Source organism: Eublepharis macularius, chromosome 4, assembly GCF_028583425.1.
Source record: "Eublepharis macularius isolate TG4126 chromosome 4, MPM_Emac_v1.0, whole genome shotgun sequence".
Taxonomy (NCBI): domain Eukaryota; kingdom Metazoa; phylum Chordata; class Lepidosauria; order Squamata; family Eublepharidae; genus Eublepharis; species Eublepharis macularius.
In genome coordinates this window covers 141,707,551-141,727,036 of record NC_072793.1, presented here as the reverse complement: position 1 = coordinate 141,727,036, position 19,486 = coordinate 141,707,551, and the positions used below count along the sequence as shown (strand labels likewise).

General features: G+C 40.7%; 1 protein-coding gene across 5 annotated transcripts in view; it reads left to right on the top strand.

Moving 5' to 3' along the window:
• The window catches only part of MITF (melanocyte inducing transcription factor), a 178,418-nt gene that overhangs the window by 81,376 nt on the left and 77,556 nt on the right, over window positions 1–19,486 (top strand). The window contains exon 1 of one of the 5 annotated variants that reach the window (XM_054976919.1): window positions 15,233–15,302. The exons of the other annotated variants lie outside the window; for them this stretch is intronic. Within the exon in view, the coding sequence (XP_054832894.1) occupies window positions 15,247–15,302 (56 nt within the window). The 5' untranslated portion in view covers window positions 15,233–15,246. Of the gene's footprint in view, window positions 1–15,232; window positions 15,303–19,486 lie in introns of those variants that run through there. 5 annotated transcript variants of the gene reach the window in all.

Here is a 19,486-nt window from a genome sequence, read left to right as displayed (position 1 = left end):
GTCTTAGAAAGGAGACCTATGTAGAGTGAATTACAGTAAAGTCTCAATGTTACCATGGCATGGATCCAGGTGGCCAGATCTAAGCTCAATTGAGTTTGTAGGATGCATTTTTGCAGCTGTGTTAGCTTGTTCTTCTAGCAGTATTTCTGGATCCAGTATAACCTCTAGGCTCTTGAAGGAGTCTGCAGGGTCAACTGAACCCCATCAAAAGTAAGGATCACCGCGTCTTTCCAGTTATGTGAATATGATGTGACGGTCTTTAGTAGGCTATAGACTCAACCCATTTGTTGAAAGTGTTTTATTTTAGCATACTTTTAAACCACCTTGAGACCGTCTAGAATTGGCTTCTAGTCCCAACATGGTTTTTCAGAGAAGCGGTTTTAAGCAGAGTAATGCTTTAGGCTGTTATGCTCTGAGTAGGGTTTTATGCTGTGCGTTTAATAATTTTCTTAACTTTTGATGATTTTCTGGTATTTGATGTTTTGTCATAGTTTATTTTGTAAGCTGATGCGAGCAGGTTCGCTGAAAGGCAGCACAGAGGACTTCTGAATAAATCAATGGAAAACATGTCACTTTGGAAAGGGGCTGTCTGGAGTCTGGTATGTATGGATGAGGGAGGAAGCGAGGGCTTTGGTGAAATTTTTAAGTTCAAAATGGAGCTCTTCAGGTTGTTGAATTTTGAGACCTGCTGCTTTACAGTTTTAAAAGAAACCTGTCAAATGTATACTTAGTTCTGTTAATGAGCCATTTTACTTATTTGTTTTGCGATATTACCATTCTGACAAGGGTGATAGGCTTCATGGAGGAATCAAGACTATCTGCTGGCTCCCTCTTCCAGCAGACATGTTGCCTACTTACAATCACTGCTAATACTGATGTACTTTTTATACAAGTGTTTATGTTGTGGATGCATTAGCTGTTATCCCCACCCACTGCAATCCCCTGTGTTCTATTCCCACTCTTGTCATGTACTGAATGACAAACCAGGCTTTAAAGGGGCTAGTAGACTAACTGAGGCAATAGCAGAGGACTCTGTAGCTAACTTTGAGAGAGGGTCAGAGAAGGACAGAACAGTTGCCTTTTCACTTCTTACCATGGGAGAGTGGCTAATTACACAGCTAGCAGAAACTAATATAGAAAAACAATTGCGGTGGCATAGCTAATAAGTTTTATAAGATAAGAGTGAGATATTCAATATTGATCCATTATCAATTTCTTTGTGTAGATTATCTGTCTAGAAAATCTTAGACTTCAACAAGCTTGATTTGAATAGAAATTAACATCTATTTATACACTAGCTTCTTTTACAAGTGGTGCAACATCCAGTGCTTCCAAGTGTTTGAGTTTCAGTTAATACTTGTCCAAGCATGACACCCTCTAGACTAACAGAACCACCCAAATGCTTATCAAATACTGAATCAATACTAGGTGTTAAGTATAGTTTGGTGCTGGCTTCTGAAGTAATGATGGATATTGGTGTCATGCATTCTGTAAGCATCAACAACATAAGCTGTATAACATTGTCTATATTCTGATTATTTTTTGTTTTCTGATGACTGGTGGAAGTGGTGCTTGATTTATTAGTGCTCATTTGAGCAGGTAGAAAAAAGCATGATCATGGGACTTGAAAGACATGAATTCACTGTGACAAGCTGTGGTGACCTGACCTGGATAGTCCAGGCAAGCCCAGTCTCGTTGGATCTTGAAAGCTAAGCAGGGACTACCTTCGTTAGTAATTAGATGGGAGACCTCTAAAGAAGACAATGGTTGTTATGCAGAGGCCAGTGATGGCAAACCACCTTGTTATTCTCTTGTTTGAAAACCCAACGTGGTCACATTAGGGTTGCCAGGCCCCCTCCACCTCCCGGTGGGGGATTGGGGCCTGGCACTTACCTGCAGGGGTGGGGGTGCATGTGTGTTTTGTGTACGTGCCCACAAGTGTGATGATGTCACTTCCGGGAAGTGATGTCATCACGCGGCCCCTAGGAGCATGCCAACGCTCTGCAGGGGCCTGGACTGGGGATGCTGTGGAGCGCGGGAGCACTCCTGCCTGCCGCAGCGGCCCATAATGCGCCCGTTTTGGCCCAGATCAGATTTGTTTTGGGCTCGTTTTGGTGTGGATCGGGCCCGTTTTGAGCTGCTGCGGTGTACAGGAGTCCTCCTGCGCTCTGCTGCGGCTCAAAACAGGCCCGAAACGAGTCCAATCTGGGCCAAAATGGGCGTGTTTTGGGCCACTGTGGAGGGCAGGAGCGCTCCACAGCAGCCCCAATCCGGGTCTGATCTGGGCCCAAACAAGCCCACTCCAGGCGGCTGCACCACTGCAGGGAAACACGCTCCCCCTGCTGGCCAGGTAAGTGGGGGTGGGGTGTGGGGGTCTGGCATCCCTAGGTCACATAAATCATATGTAGTGGGTTCAGGTTCAGGATATCCCAGAAACACTGACAGATATGATGTGGAGGGTTTGCTGTGGAAGAGTGAATCAGCCAGAATGACACACAATCTTCCACTGCTGAGAGATTGCGCCCTTTTACCAGTGGAAAATCAGCACTGAATTCAATCCAACATAAGTGCATATCTATAGGGAAATTTTCGAGAATATGTACACTAATTTTAAACAGTTTTTTTAAAAGTCTGGAATAAATTGATAACAACTTGGCTGTTAGTGAGCTCTTCCAGAGCTCTCCTAACCCTACCCACCTTACAGGGTGATTATTGTGGGGATAATAATAACATACTTTGTAAACCGCTCTGAGTAGGTGTTAAGTTGTCCTGAAGGGCGGTATATAAATCGAATGTTATTACAATCTGGCAAAGGCCTTTGCCGTCAGTACAGCGCAATACAAAGTTAAAAGTCAGTGGATTAGTGGACCTGTGTAAGCAATCACCATGGATGCAAAAAGTGGTTAATGTTTTACACCCCATGGCAGTGCATGTAACCATGGTTCTAAGGCCATCATGAATTTATGTTATCTTTTTTACTTTAGAAAGAGAAATTACAATATTCTAGAGGTTGGAAAAAAGTATCTCTTTATGTAATATGTCATCCTCAGTTGTCTTTTCCTTCTTTTTTAAATTTGTTAAAAAAAATTGTAGTGACAGTCTCAACTCACTTTATAATCCGTCTAAGCATAATCTGTGACTCTTCATTTGATGCCTGATGGTTACATGTGGTAAGTTCCCACTTTGTTTCCAGGGGATGTGACCTTAGGAATGTTGTTGTTGTTGCTTTGAGAAATATGCGCCCATATACAATGAGAATGTCTCCATCCATTCAGTTAGTGATGAAGAATTCCGATATCTCTGTCTCTGTGTGTTCATTTTTGTTCATTTGCCATGTTACTCAGGTCAGATTCTCATTTTCTTTTTAAATGTACACTTGCAATATTAAAGCATATTTTGGACTAGGTCCTAACCATTCATGCTGATTCATTCTCTGAGGCCTGAAAAGTAGACATGACTACACCAGCAGATCTTGCTGTAGATCCCAAAAAGAATGTAAATTTCAAATGCCCTGTTAGTCTTCAGCAGCGAAATAAAACAGGAGCCCAGCGGCAATTTAGAGACAGTGTTATTTCCAACATAATGACTTTCACTGTATATGAAGTAGTTCTAAACTTTAGAGTGTCCTTTGGGGAGGGAAATACCTTTGCCATCTGAAACATCTTGTTGAGCATTTGCTTTTCCCCCTCCTGCTGCAGGTTTAAAATATAGATCTGGCTAGAAATACTCAAGAGCCAGGAGCCCAGGGCTCATAGCCCAAGGCTCATAGCCTGTGCCTTCGGATGATCCAGCCATTGAACTGAGGAAAGGCCCAAGATGTAATTTGTAGTCTATTCATTGATTTATTCATTTAAATTGTATGTTTTTTTACTGTTGTAAACTGTTTGGAGTACATTTTGGGAGAAAAGTGGGATACAAATATTTAAATAAAAGTACTTATTAGAACAGAAATCTCCTGTAGACCTGGATGCTGTATTAATAGCTGTATAAATAGCATAATTGGATCCGTACTGCTATGAGAGAGTTGAAAGTGTCATATAAAACATATTGATGAGTGGACTAATTCTAATATTCAGCCAAGTGACCTATCTCAGGTGATGTGTCTTTAAGGAAATAGGTAAATATAGCCATGAGGAGCCCTGTACTTCCTGAGCTCCTTTAAGGAAGGTGTGTGTGTGTGTAAAAATATAGAACATTGAAACAATATTGGCCATTATGCATAACATCAAGAATGTAAATGTTTCGTCGGTGTTTTTTTTTAAAAAATACCTAGGGAGAAATTAAATGTTTTTCAAAATCAAGACTTGAATAGGTAACACTGCAGTTTTAAAATAGTAAATATAGCTGTACAAACCTTAAAGTGCTTGGTGTAAAAAAACTAGAAGCCCTCGCTTCTGCCGGCTATTCAGTATACTATGAAACTTCTCATACTCAGGTGTCACCTAAGTTAATAGATCTATACTGTTCTGTATCCTGTTTGTTTATTCATTATCTCTCACACACCTGTGAGAGGTGTATTTTTTTACTGCAGTGAGTTGAAAGAAAAGGCAGCATCAGCCAAAACACAGTTTATGTACAATGCTGTTAGTAATGCTCTTGCAGAAAACTGGACTTCCAAGTTATTTATAAAATGAAAAAGGCGCAAAGGGTGACATTGGAGGTATTTTTTCTCCCTTGCAAGAGTTTTGAATCTCTTGGGTAGGCTAATATGCTGGATTCCCAGCCAGCAAGCCACTATAATATTAGAAAGTCTTGTTATTTTAATGAACACATCAGAGGAGGTGTCCTATCTAATACTTGGAAGAACTTTTGAGTATAAGGGAGGAATTCAGCCTATATTTATTATAAAAGTATAAGGGAGGAATTCAGCCTTCTCTCCTTTGTTTTATGTCTTGAGAATTCTGAATCTTAACTTTTTAATATTTGTGAAAGCATAAGGCAGCATCCTGATTCTTTCGTATTTTTTGATCCCCTCATCTGATTAATTCACAGAATGGAATATGGTCAATATTCCGTAGCTTCCCACTTCAGAGTTATTCAGGAACATTCTGTTTAATCAAAAAGGAAGAGGAGTATCTTTAAGGAAGAGGAGTATCTTTTTCTCAAGACGGTAACGTAACCTCACTTACATTATCACTATACACATTACTCACATAGGGACACGCTAGTAGCCCTGTTTACAAGTTACAGTGAACACACATACAGTCTGTGTACAGAGCGCACTTGATCTTTGTGTGTTGAGTAATTCTCATGTCAGTGAACATACAACTGAATGCAAACCCCACATATATCCAGATACTAGTCTCCAGTTTCATTTATTAAGTGAACGTGCATAGGCATTCAAGCAAATCTACGCACATCCAGGCAGTAGGGATGTGTGTTCATTATAACATGTGAATAGGCTACTGTGTGTAAGGAGGGAGCAGGATGGAGTGTGACCATGCACTCACTGCCCTTGTTCACAATGGACTATGAAACACCTGCATATAAACTGTATTTGTGTAGTATCTAAATAAAAAAAGAAGTTCAGTGGCACTTTAGAGACTAACAGAATTTATTCCAGCATAAACTTCTATGGGTTCTTATAATGTACAACCTAACACAGAAACAAACTCAACAACCAGACCCTGCAATAAAGCTAGATGCTAACTTAGTCCTCATATATACTTAACATAATCACAGGACGTACCTTTAGCTATACCATCTTGGGTTCGCTCACTTGCTCGCCTACCAACATAGCCTTATGCCATCATGTGCCAACAGTGGCCTTCTACTCTGTATGTTGGTCAGTTGCTAGACAAAAGAATCAATGGACACTAATTTTACATTTAAAACCACAGTATTCAGAAACTAGTGACTGAACATTTTAATCTTTAAGGGCATTCTTTTGCTGATCAAAACTTGAAAAAAAACTTCAAAGAGAGAATGCAATATAAAACTGTTGAATTAGAATACATTAATAAACTCAAGACTATTCTTAACAAGGACTTCAGAATTCTCACTATAGATATCAATATCTTGCATGGCCCATTCTGAAGATGTTAAGTAGTGCAGCTATACCTCTATACCTCTAATTGGATCTGCTAACCATGTTTCATTCTGCATTTTCCTAAATTAGATTTTCAATTTGTCCTAGGGCTACCAGGTTCCCACTGCATGTGGGAGAGCTCCTGTCCCTGGCTCCTGTTTGCTGCCCTAGCAACCAGTAAAAAGGGGGGGGGGGAGATTGCAAAAAAACGAAAGTGACATCAATCTGCTTTAGGAACGGCCAGATCCTCTGTGGTAAAACTGATGGCTGGCAACCCTAGTGTGACAGACGGCATGTCTTAAAAAGCCTGGAAGTGCTGTATGCACAGCTGCGCAACTCTTAAGGGTGAATCCCTCACATAGAATCAGAGAGATTTGAGTGACAGGCTACTCCAAGGCATCTGATTGGGTAGCATGAACTGAAAAGAGGAGGGTCTTTTTTCAGTGCTAGCAGAGTGGAATCCAGTGTGAAATGTTGGCAGGCGGAGTCCTAACAGAGACAGCAGTTCTAACACTGACAGGAGAACTGGGGAAAGATAGCAAGGAGGTTTGGCAAGTAGGTGCAGACTCTCAAACGGGCCAAAGGAAGGGAATAGATCGTCTAAGGAGCGAGATTTTCCCTACCTAGTCAAACAGGGAGATCACTCTGGAGAGTGCCATGGTCAGATGTGGTTGGAAACTACCTATGGAGATCTTCATATTCAGTTAACAACTGAAGGAAAGCACTGGTGTTTGGAGATAAGGGAACTGGGGTACTAGAAAGTGGGTACAAGCATTCCTTACACCAAAAGTGACAGAGAACACTAACAGCTAAACTATACGAGACGACTTATGTGAGTTTAAACATGAGTTTTGAAGTATGTGTGCTCCAACGTCCCTGTGTTCACTTCCCCCCAAACTGAACACACAGAATCATAGAATCATAGGGTTGGAAGGGACCTCTAGGGTGATCTAGTCCAACTCACTGAACAATGCAGGAAATTCACAACTACCCGCCAGCTGCTCCACTGACCCCTGCTCCATGCCTAGAAGATGGCAAAACACATCCAGGACCCCTAGCCAAACTGGCCTGTGGAAAATTGCTTCCTGACCCCAAGGTGGCGATCAGCATTACTCTGGCATGTAAGAAGGACCTATCCTGTAACTTCAGCCTATGCATGTGTCCTGTTACTTCAGTCTGTGGGTAGCTGCATTTGTGAGTGTCCATGGTCATAATCAGTGAGTTGAATCAATGACCCCCCTGGATAGCTCCCATAGTTTTCCCCATAGGAAATAATGGAGATTGGAGGTGGCTAGGAGCACTTTCATTTGGGGGCCAAAAATACCCCCCTGAAGTCCAATCTTCATGAAACTTGGGGGATCATTAGCAAATTTGGTAAAATTTTGTCCAAAAGTGCCCCCCTAGGCCCCTGGAGAACCCCAAATCACGTTTCCCACTGGAAACAGTGGCCGAATTTTACCAAATTTTCTTTGTATTGCCGAGGAAGATTTGAGCATGCACAAAGTGAAGGTGCATCAAGAGATACCATCCCTCATCTCAGAGGAACAGGGAGGAAACCCGTGCTAGTTAGTACACGGGATCAACTGCTGTGTGTCTGAAGTGTTGAGTGAACAGGAAAGTAATGGGGGAAACACCTGTAAATGCAATCACTTGTTTTACATGTATAATTTGTCTTGTAGTTCAGCTCTAAAAGAAAGTATATTAGAGCATTTGGGAAAAACTAACGGAAGAAAAACTTCAAAGCATAAACATTTAAGTATCAGCGGAGAGCATAAGAATTGAAATCTGTGCATGTTCTGATTTTACCTCAGAGATATATTTGTTGAATTACCTCATAAATTTTCAAAGCCTGATTTCACCTGACCTTTCCCTTCTAAAAAAAAATAAACTTGTTAGTTATTTTTGAATTTTAAAACACATCTGGTGCCATTTCTGCTGTCTAAGGATGAATGAACGTCATACCTAGTTAATCCTGTTTTGCAATCTATCAACAACAGGGAGTGGTCCTCACCCACTCTGTGTAGATTAAATTACTCTTTCAACTGGAACAGATTCAAGCTACCCCCTCTCTCTTTGTAACATCTCCCCCACTTAGGGTTGCTAATTCTGGGGAAATTCTTAAAGATTTAGGGATGGCGTCTGGGCAGGATGGCGTTTGGCAGGGGAGGGGAGGAGTTCAGTGGGGATGTGATGCTATGAAGTGCACACTCCGAAGGTATCATTTCCTCCAGGGAACATAATCAATGTAGTCTAGAGATTAGATGTAATTCTAGGAGAGCTACAGGCCCCCCTGGAGGCGCACAACCCTAACCCACACTTCCTGCCTTTCCATTGTTAGTGTAAATGCATTGTCCTAATGGATGTATACATCATACATTTGATGAAGTGAGCTCTGTCTTCCACATTTGCTTTGCTGGGTGAAAAAAGACGGGGGAAGCAATCAGGGAACCACACAGTGTATCTTTCTATTCTAAATTTGAGTTTGGATATGAGGATAACAAAGCTGCATGTCATATTAAAAAACTTTTTGCTTCGAGACTATGCTTAGTCTGTGTTTAGAATTCTACGCTGGATCTAGCCAGCTTTTCCACTTTTGGGACAGCAGAATGGGGGCTCAGAAAAAAAAAGTGAGTTCTGGCACAGGAAAGTTTATGGTGAAGTAAGTTGTATTAGTCTGTAAGATGCTACTAATGTAGCTTCTTGGACATTCCTGATCTCAGGCAAAGCCTATGTATGCACACACATGCTGGGTTGGTGTGTCTCCTACTCCCTTATACTTAGAGCAGAGTCATCTGTTCAAAAAAGGATTACTGTATGTGTTTATCTTATCTGTATGCTTACTGCTTCTTCTTGATGTCTTTCTTTAGTGGGCAAGTAACATGCACGGATACTCAGTCACACCACGTTCCTACTTGCATCCTGCTCACAGAAAGAGCAGATGGGTATAGAAAGTTTGATATTCTACTTGGTCACATCTGAATTGCTCAAATGCGTCCAGTTGCAGGGGTGGGGGAAGACAACTGTAAATGCATGTTATTGCATGTTACTTTGGCTGCACTTCCTCTGCCATATTGTCTAACTTGTTTGAACAAACATGCATTGTCCATCCATCCATTAATGTAGTTAAACTCTTTGCAATCAGTTCTAGTGATCCTAATAGTTGCTGCTCACTGTGTAGCCACAAAAGCAGTTGATAAGTCCACAGAGGCCATTCGAAGGATGCATCTGACTGCAGGCACAGGAAAGTGTGAATGATTCTGTGCCTATGATGACCTGACCATGCGCGTGAGGGAAGTGTGCCCCTTAGGTGATGATCAAGACAGTTTAGTTTGCAGACAGGATAGGTACAAAAGTAGCCACAAACTGCAACACAAATGTTAACTTAGTTAACAAGGCACTGCTTAGCCATGACCCTGTAGCCCATATGCCTTTTGTGGAAGCCCAAAGCTGCTATGGATGGTGTTAAAGTCTGACATTTGACAACACAATGAAAGCAATCTGGCAAGGGGCTTGACTCATGTGCAACTGAGAATGTAGATCAAGGTGAGCTCTGCTGGGCAACACGTCTAACCTCTCAGCATGTGTGGTCCAACACGGAGTACTTTTCCTCAGGAGGTTCCAAATGAAACGATGTAAAGTACCTGTATCAGCAGCGGATGCCTCCAGGAAAATCAAGTGTGAGAACTGAGTTCCACCAATTGGATGTTCCTGGTGGTGTCTGATACTGACATGAAAACTTTATCTCGTAAATCACATGAGAAACATACATTCCCAGTACAGAGAGTCATTATTCAGAAATGGTTCAAAAGAATTTAATAAAGTGCTTTGACCTTTAAAAGGTATTGCTTTTGGTGTAGAGATGTAGAGCCAGTTTTGTGTAGTGGTTAAGAGCTGCAGGAGTGTCATCTGGAGAACCAGATTTGATTCCTCACTCCTCCGCTTGAAGCCAACTGGGTGACCTTGGGTCAGTCAGTTTCTCAGAGCTCTCAGCCTCACAAGGTGATTGTCATTGTCCTGAAGAGCGGTATATAAATTGAATGTTATTATTATGTTGTTATTCTTTTTAAAGACCTTTTCCTTTAATATAAATATTCCAAATATTATATTCATAAAAACAGTTAGAAAAAGTTATGCAAATAGCACAAAAAGCACCCATTAGCAAGATGGAATGGTGCTTCCACAATGCCCTTCTTCTCAAAAGGTCAGGTGTGCAAGTTAAAACGGTCCTCTTGGGGATTTACGTAGCAACTAACGCAAATTCGCCATGACTTTGGCAAAGCTACAGGAGCAATCTTTATATAAGGGGGAACAATTTCTCTAGTGTGTTAGCTACAAAAGGGCTTTTCATTACTGCTGTATGTGAATTGTTTCAGCTATGCCTCTCTTTTTAAAGAACAAATAAATCAAAACACTCTATGTAGATTGTTATGCTCTGACTCATTGGAAAGATGAGTAGAAAACATTTTTGAAATCAGTAATGTCTTTTTAATAAACTGTGCCAAAGAATATTTATTGTCCATACTTAGCACTGATCAACAGTGTGACTGTGGTAATATTTATTTTGCAACCCACTACCCACTGGAGCTAGCATGATTGTGCATCCATTGTGGATTGCTTTGATTAAATTACAGTTTGTACTTAGATCATGGGGAAAGAAGAGAGCTTTTGTAGGAAGTGACTGTTCAGCCTAGAGGGCATTGTTGTGCTGGTTCTGATGCTGCTTTAAGAATCTTGTCTAACATGAGCATAGATGCCCAAATGACGCATCAGAAGGGTTATGAATAAGACAAGCTATGAAGCTGGTTTTAAAACATCGCTCTAATGATGTAGAATTGGTTTTTCAACTTTTACAAAAAAAATGCTGCCAAACTCATGTTGGGGAAATAAATGTCATTCACAGAATCAAATGTCAAAGTCCTGTACTGGTGTGAGGGTACAATCCAAGCTTTTGCTTAGAACTGGAACAGCATTGCTGCTAATACTAAACCAGCAGCTTCCTCCCATAGCTGTGTCTTTTTTAAGATTGCCAGCCCTGTGTTGGCAACTGGCAGGAGGCAATGGAAGAAAGGAGACATACAAATTGCAACCACTCCAAAGATAGGACATCACTTCCAACATGTACCTGGAAGTGATGTCATCATGTTAGGGTGATGCTGTAGGATTTCACTGAAACTATAAAGTTTCAGTGGAATCCTAGAGTATCACCTGGATATGATGATGTCACTTCCGGATATACACCAGAAGTGATATCATGCAGTTGAACTGGTGGTAATTTCCACCTCCCCCATTTTCCCCCTGCCACCATACCAAGTAGTTGCAGGGAACCAGAACTGCTTGGTGTGAAGTCTCCTGTCTAGGGTTGCCTAGAAATTCTTGGAGATTTAGGGATGGTGTCTGGGGAGGACAAAGTTTGGTGAATGAAGGGAGCCTAACTGTGATACTGATGTCCACTCCAAAGCTGCCATTTTCTCCAGGGGAGAACTGATATCTGTAGTCTAGATGTAATTCCTGGAGATAGTTGTAATTCCTGGAGATTGGCAATCCTACTCCTGCCTGAGTGGGAGACCTGGCAGCCCTAGTCTATTCATTAAGTTATTTCCTGATAGTAGCCTGGCTGCTGCATTTTACTGAGCTGAAGTTTCTAGACCATTAAAACTGCCCCATGTAAAGAGCATTACAGATTTATGACCTGGCTGTAATCAGAGCATGGATCACTGTGACCAGATCACACTTTTCAAGGAATGGCCATAGTTGTTGTATAAGCTAAAGCTGATAAAAGGCACTGTGTTCACCACAGAGATGATTTGGGCCTCCAACTGTAGGCCAGGATCCATCAGTAGTACCCCAAGCTGAAAAGCTCTTCCTTAGAAGGACTGCATCTTCTCCAAGACCACTTAAAGCTGTGTGGCCACCACACGCTCAAGGACCTTGCCCAAACATAGAATGTTAGCTACTGAACAGTGGTAGTCCAGGTTCTTCTGAAGTTATTCTTCAGCAGGGGTTGCACAACCACCTCTTTCAAGGTAGTCAGAAATACAGCTTCCAGGAGGGTGGCATTTATTACCTCTTGGGCCCATTCGACCAACCCAGCCCAGCTTGATACCAACAGCCATGAAGGGCAATGGTCAAGTCTAGACACGGTGAACCATACACTTCTGAGCCGCTTTCTCCACTTCATGAGCCCTCACTAATGGAAAGTTATCAGTACTTTGCTTTAATGATACTTTACTGATACAGCTCATTTTGCCATTAGATCTTGAGCAATGCCACACTAAATGCTACAACAGACAATTTTAAAATGACCAAATGTATACCATACTTAAAATCTTTTTCATTTAATAACACAGCCAGGCAAAAATGTTAATAACAGCCAGTGTAATTCTTAAGGCCACACCTTCCAAAAGTTTTTCTTTAACCTTGTCTGATATTGACAACTCCTGTCATAGAAGACAGGAGTAATCCACATATCCCTAATACTATGAAAATTGCTGCATTGAAAGTTATCCGTACAACTAGGAGATTAAACTGCACCAAGTGTAGAATCTAACTCAAAGCAAATGAGAGCAATTTTATCTACAAAATGTATTGCAAAAGCATTGCTGCAGGCCTTTATGTTTTTCTGGCCTACATTTTCAGGAGCCTGGGCTAAGATCCCCTTCACAAACTGGAAAAGCTCCACTGATTGGCATTGTTCAGAGGTCATTTTGCCACCATCACCGCCACAGAGTAGGCACAATAATGTACTCAAATCACGTTCACTTTGAGTGTTCCTCCACTTGTGCTTCATCTTAACAATAGCAGCAACAACAACATCATTCGATTTATATACTGCCCTTCAAGACAACTTAATGCCCACTCAGAGCAGTTTACAATGTATGCCGTTATTATCCCCACAACAATAATCACCTTGTGAGGTGGGTGGGGCTGAGAGAGCTTTGGAAGAGTTGTGACTGACCCAAGGTCACCCAGCTGGCTTCAAGTGGAGGAGTGGGCCAATCCCATACTCTAAGGTCACCCAGGAAACTTCTTCGGGAGAGTGAAGATTCGATCTCCCAGATCCTAGTCTGACACTCTAACCACCACTTCAAACTGGCTTTTAGGCCTGTGATCAGATATCCCCATACTGTTAACAGTAAAAGAAGCTGTGAGAGGACTTGCATTGTACTTGGTTGTGTGACACTGGGATGAGGGCAAACTCTTTACTCTCAGTGCTGTTCCCCTAATTAGAAATTCCTGTTAACTCTAGTGAGGAAAAACAAAGTTACTGTATGAAGCCATTAGCAGCTTGGGTTGAGGGAATGGAATTTCTGTAGAAGAGATGGAGCTTAGGAAAGGATTAAACCCTTTCAGGAAATCTGCCCTGATTCAGCCCTCTTCTGGGAATACGGAGCTATGGGAAGAAAACAAATGAACAAGTCCTTAGTTCCGAATTTGTTTCACATTCCTCAGGTGACCAAAAACAAGGCAGTTGCAACTGAAGAATTTTTCTGCAATGTAAAGACTAGCATGAACAAGCCCTAATTAAATTAGTTGTTGTTTAACATAGCTAATAATTTAAATATACATAGTAGCAAAATCATCCTTGGCTGTAGAAGTGAAAGCAGTATTTCTTTGGTTTACTTACCTAGATAAAATAAATAGTCGAGGGAGGGGGGCAGGCCTTCAACTCCTAAGGTAATACTGTGCTGTGTTTTACCTTTTGGATGTTTTATTTCAGTTTTTGTCCTGCTTGCTTTGTTGTGTTTTATCAACCCCCCCCCCCCCAGTGATAATATGGGAAAGTCATGTCCACTTTTTTTTTTAAAAAAAACCCTCTTTACGTAGTAATTTGAGGTTGTTGTTATCTGCAAATGGTGCCAGAACAGAAGATCTAGACATATCAATGAGCTCCATACTGCTTTCTGCCCTCAATACACAAGTTTCCCTTAACAGGAGTTGCCCACACAAAGTGGTGAGGGAGAGGTAAAAGGATAAACTTCCCTCATTCTATAAAAGAGCCTTCCAAGAGGGGACTTGTTATTCAGATCCATGTTAATGATTGTAAGAAGGCTCCAGAATCATTACTCCACACTATAGGGTATAGATTAATATAACATTATGAGAATTCACATAAGGGTGCAGTAAAAAACTGGGAGAGAAATCTACTCACTAACTGTTCAGAGAGTATCCACAAAATAGTGGGTAAGACGTGTTAATGCTTAACTGAGCATGGATAACCCTACATTTAATGTGCTTTCATTTCAGTCCTGTTGTAGTTGTAACAAAACCTAGTATCTTTGTGTGTGAAAACTGCACAGGTATCAATCTGGGTATGCATTCATCAAAATGTGCACAAGTCAGAACCAGTGCTTACATATATTAATGTGCCAGTCAGTCTATCCATTTATCTCCTGCATCCTTTAAGGTAAAATATGAAGAAAAGGGGTGTAGCCTAAGATGTCAGTTCAATGCATACAAATCCCTTTTTCATAGCTAGTAAATGAGTATTTAGTATTTCATGTCATTTTACAGTTTGTAAGTGTTTTTGGTTTTTGTTTATTGATGCTGATTTTGTAGCTTTATTTTATCGTGCATTCATGTCCAATGTTTTTATAGGCAACTAAAAGGGTATTTATACATACATTTAATGTACTGTTTATATAGAAGTATATATTGCATGTGTATATAATGTTGAAAAATTGGTACACTTGATAAATTAAGTGCAAAGAAATGGAAACTAGTGCAAAATTAGAGATTTGATTGGTTCATGAGAGAAGTGAATTTGAAAGTTTCACTTCTCTTCAACTAATTCTAGATGCTGTGTTTCAACCCCCCCCCCCCCACACACCTATGCCTTTTAATTTATGCATGTTTTCACAGTTCTGGGAATCTGATAGCAAAATACTTGCCATTGCTAAGAAGAGCGTGATAAAGCAGTTTGAGATTTTTAAAGAAATACCTTAAAAATCCAATTGGTTGCCTTCTCATCTCTACAATCCTCCACTACCTCCACATAAATGTAGTGTTTTCTTTCACATATTCAGGTAGGTGCTGGATTAAACAGGTCTGCTAATGCAGAGACACTAGGGCACCACTGAAGCACTGAGCTCCGTCTGGATTGGAGTTGCCAAGGCCCTTATCAAGAGCCTCCCCTAGTGACACATCCAGTGCCAGGACTTGGTTTGACTTTGACTCTTCTCCAAGGGCTTTGCAGAGCACCTTAAACAGGAAGGAGAAGGATGGAAGCACTTAGAAGTCCGATATTCATGCCTTGCTCCTTTGAAAGCCTCTATCTGTAAGTGACACTTCCTTTGAGGGGAGGGAGAGCGTCCTGTTCAGTGATTGTTTTAAAATATAACCATCCTTTATACAGGCATATTCTGAGACTTTAAACATACTGTGCTGCTTTAGTTTCATTGCTATCTAAAAGGTACAGCAGCTGTGCCTGCAGGGCTGAGATAAAGATAGTAACTTAAATGTGGAAAATAGATAAATGGCATATCTTTTTTAGTGGTTTTTCTGTTGTTACAGTAACAAGACTTCAGGAGTGTGAGCAAACACATTGGATTGAAATGTGTTGTGGATTTTTAAATGCCAATCTGTTTGTTTAGAATTTGTGGTATTGGAAAGTGTGCTATCACTTTAAGGAATTGTGTTTTATAGCTGAGGCAAACTGCAGAATAATATACCTGTATTCTAATCTGAGGTATCGTTTAGTGGTTCTCACTTTAAGATTTTTTTCATGAGTACTGCCTTGCACTAACGGACAGAATTAAATTTGTGATGATACGTTAACAGAAATGGCAATCTCATCTTTTGTTTTGAGGTTTGGCTTGGAGGAAGGCTCGATTCTTAGGCCCCATCATAAAGGTTGTGTGCATAAACAGATGTTCTGTAAGCCAAGGAAGGAGACAGAAACTTCAGCCAATGCAAGAAATAGCAGGGCAAAAATGCAGCCCTTGTTGCTGACGTATTGCTAGGTGATAAGTAGGAAGTTTACCTTTTCTTCCAGGCCTATAATAGATTGGCTTCTAGAAGTGTGATGTATTTTTTTCTAGCCTTGAGTGAAATATTTTAAAGATTCTCTGTTAAATCTCTAAGTCATTGTTTGGTAAAAGTTTTCCAACTAGCTGAAAGCACACACACACACACCCCGCCACAAGTGAACAAGCATTCAAGCAAATCAACTTGCAGGCATTTTACTGAATAGCAACTTATGCAAAAAGCACCTCCAGAGCTTAATAATTATTTAGCAAATGTTCTTGGGTCATGAGAGGGACTCTCATTAGATTAGGAAAAGCATTATTGTTCAGCAGCTTGTGAAGGTGTGTTTTAAGAAAAGAAGGGTAGAAAAAATGGAACAATACCAAATGGGGGACAACTCCTCAGGTTATAGAATTTTTAAAAATGAAACAACGTGTAGTATGTGAATGTTGATCACTAAGGGCCAAGCTACACATGACGAATGACACTTGAACAGCAAGTGTATTTCTCCCTGTTCACTTGCCCTCCACTCAATCCACTTGCCGTTCAAGTGTCATTCGTCATGTGTAGCTTGGCCCTCAGTCTTCCAGCGTTCAAAGCATAGAATGTGCAAGGAACAAAACCAAAACCAAAAGGTTATCAGGGAACCCTTAGTGTTGCAGGATACATTTATGTGCTTCAGAACAGGCTGTGGTCTCTTGTTTTGTTAAAGTAGTTATTTAAAACTATTTTTTCTGCATTATGAAATAGTATGGGTAAAATTTAATAGCAAGTAAAGCTCCAAGTAATAGCAAGTAAAGCTCCAGAAACACCTATTTAAGGCCCCTAGATTTAGCCTTCCATTCACAGAAGGGGTCCTTCTCTGAATGGAAATTATTTCTGTGAGGAGAAATGTTTGAAAAAAATTACCATTTGCCTTTCAATAAACAATGTTATTGAAGTAAGGTACATAAAAGAATTAATTGTAATCCACTGGTTAATTTACATACATAATTAAATCGTATCCAGCCAAACATAAATTACCCTAATTGCCAAAGGCATAGATCAATAAACAAGTGTTCAAAAGTCTGAAAGGTTCTATCTCCAGCAAATCACAACAGGAAATTGGTTACAAAGATGAGTGGACACCGTGAAGCTCTTTATTGAGCAGTAGCCACTAATGTAATAGTAGGTGGGACAACCAAACCTTGACAGACCTTTAATGCAGAGGTGATTCATATAAGAACAGCCATTCCTTCAAGTATCTTTGGCCAAGGCCATAAACTCTTATTGATCAGAAATGTAAGCACATACAAGATCTGTATTATGTACTCCCTGCAGAAACCACAGAAATAAGTTAGGCTGCTAGGTTCTCAGCCAACTGCACCTTCTAAATAGCCTTCAAGGACAACCCCAAACAGAGCTAATTACAGTGGTCCAATTGGAAGGTTATTAGCATGTGCATGTTAGTGGCCAAATCCTCCTTTGGAATCAGTTCTTGAATACATAATGGGTACCATAGTTCATAGTAGAATTCCTTAAGAGAGGAAATTCAGAGTAAAGTCAAATAGTAAAGTAAAATGTGAAAGCATTGTGCCAGAAAGAGAAGGGAAGATTGGACCCCTCCCACCCAGAGGCATCCACCGTCCAGTTTTTAAATGACTGTTTAAGTGGTAGTTTGATTGCCTCCGTTTCGCTGAATGCTGCTATCTTGTATATTTTTAATCTTACATAGTACTGTTGTGCTGTTGTTGTTTTTTAAAATAGTTTTAAGATATAAAGTTTTATATGCATGTTTTTACTTGATGTAATCTGCCCTGAGCCTGCCTGTGCAGGGAGGGCGGAATAAAAATTGAAAGTAATGAAATAAATAAAGAATACTAAATCCACAGATGGAACTTTCCTGTAAAATGTGTAACCAGATTTCCTGCATCTTATTTGTTTGTTTGTTTGTTTGTTTATTTATTTATTTATTCACTTACTTACTTACTTACTTACTTACTTACTTACTTACTTACTTACTTACTTAATTTATACCCTGCTTTCCCCACGCATATAGTGGGACCCAAAGCAGCTTACATTCTCTCCATGTTAACCTCACTATAATCCTGTGAGGTAGGTTAGGCTTAGAGTGTGTGACTGGCCCAAGGCCACCCAGCGAGCTTCCATAGCAGAGTGGGGATTTGAATCTATGTATCTCAGATCCTAGTCTGACTCTTTTACCACTATGCCAAGGTGGCTCACATCTTATATATACACCTTACATTGTTTGGTAACCCCCTTTGCCTAATTATGGTTGAGGCACAATTTAAATGTTGGCCATAAAGCACATCTGTGTAAGCATTCTGCACGGCCGCTGTTTCATTTAAATGCTTTTAGCATCTATAAGAGCATGCAACATTACTACCTGGATAACTATACCACTTTTTTGCTAATGCTGGATGCAAATGGGCTGCCCGCAAACTAGGAATTTCTAGGCCAAATGTGTTGAGATGAATTGCACATTTAAACTGGGCCTCCATGTTACTTTTCACTGGGGATTAAACACTTGGCCGAAGCTTATATTAGCCTGCTGTACACATGTGCCCTAATCTGCCCTGAGCCTGCCTGTGCAGGGAGGGCGGAATAAAAATTGAAAGTAATGAAATAAATAAAGAATACTAAATCCACAGATGGAACTTTCCTGTAAAATGTGTAGGAAAGGAAGGCAGTAGGTGGAGCTGAATTAGCTTGGACAGAGGTGTGGTAGATGCCAGAATGTTTTCCTCAAGTAAAAAAAATAAATCCTGAAACATAAGAGAAAAAAGCTCACCGGGAAGGATGGAGTGAATGAGAACATTCCTAGTTCATCCTACTTCTTGCTGTGAATATTTTATGTATAGAGGCACAATAAATTTATCCATACCCCTGCTGCCTGATACAGCACTTTCTACCCCCTCAGATTTCTGCTACTTTATTCTACTATGTGAGTGGACCATGCCATTGTGCATACAGCTTTAGAGAGCTACTGAAACCTTTTGTGGTAGTATATGATTAATATTTACTCTCTAAACTAGGATCAGGCAAGGGCCTGCAGACTGTGTAATATGTCAAGGCTCCCTGTCCCCCCCTTTTCTCCCTGTCTTGTAGAGTTGACAGCCCCCTCTTACCTTGAAAGCAGGGAATGGGGGTCAGGCAAACGAGTGGCCCAGATCTAGTCTCCTCACACCTGTGCTCTTGAGACCCTGATGATGTCACTTCCAGTTGAAAACCGGAAGCTACAGGGTCTCAGCAGAGCCCGAATCAGCCAGAAATATAGCAACTTTGCTGTATCTGAGTCTGATTTGAACCTGCTGAGACCCCATAGTTTTCAGTTTCCAATTGTAGTTAGTATTTGGGGCCTCAGTCAGGAGTGCATGCATACTCCATTTTGCTTTGTGCTCCAGTGGCTCCCAGCCTGCCTCTCCCCTCCTTTCTCCTCTGCTGGTCAGAATCATAGAATCATAGAGTTGGAAGGGGTCTTACAGACCATCTAGT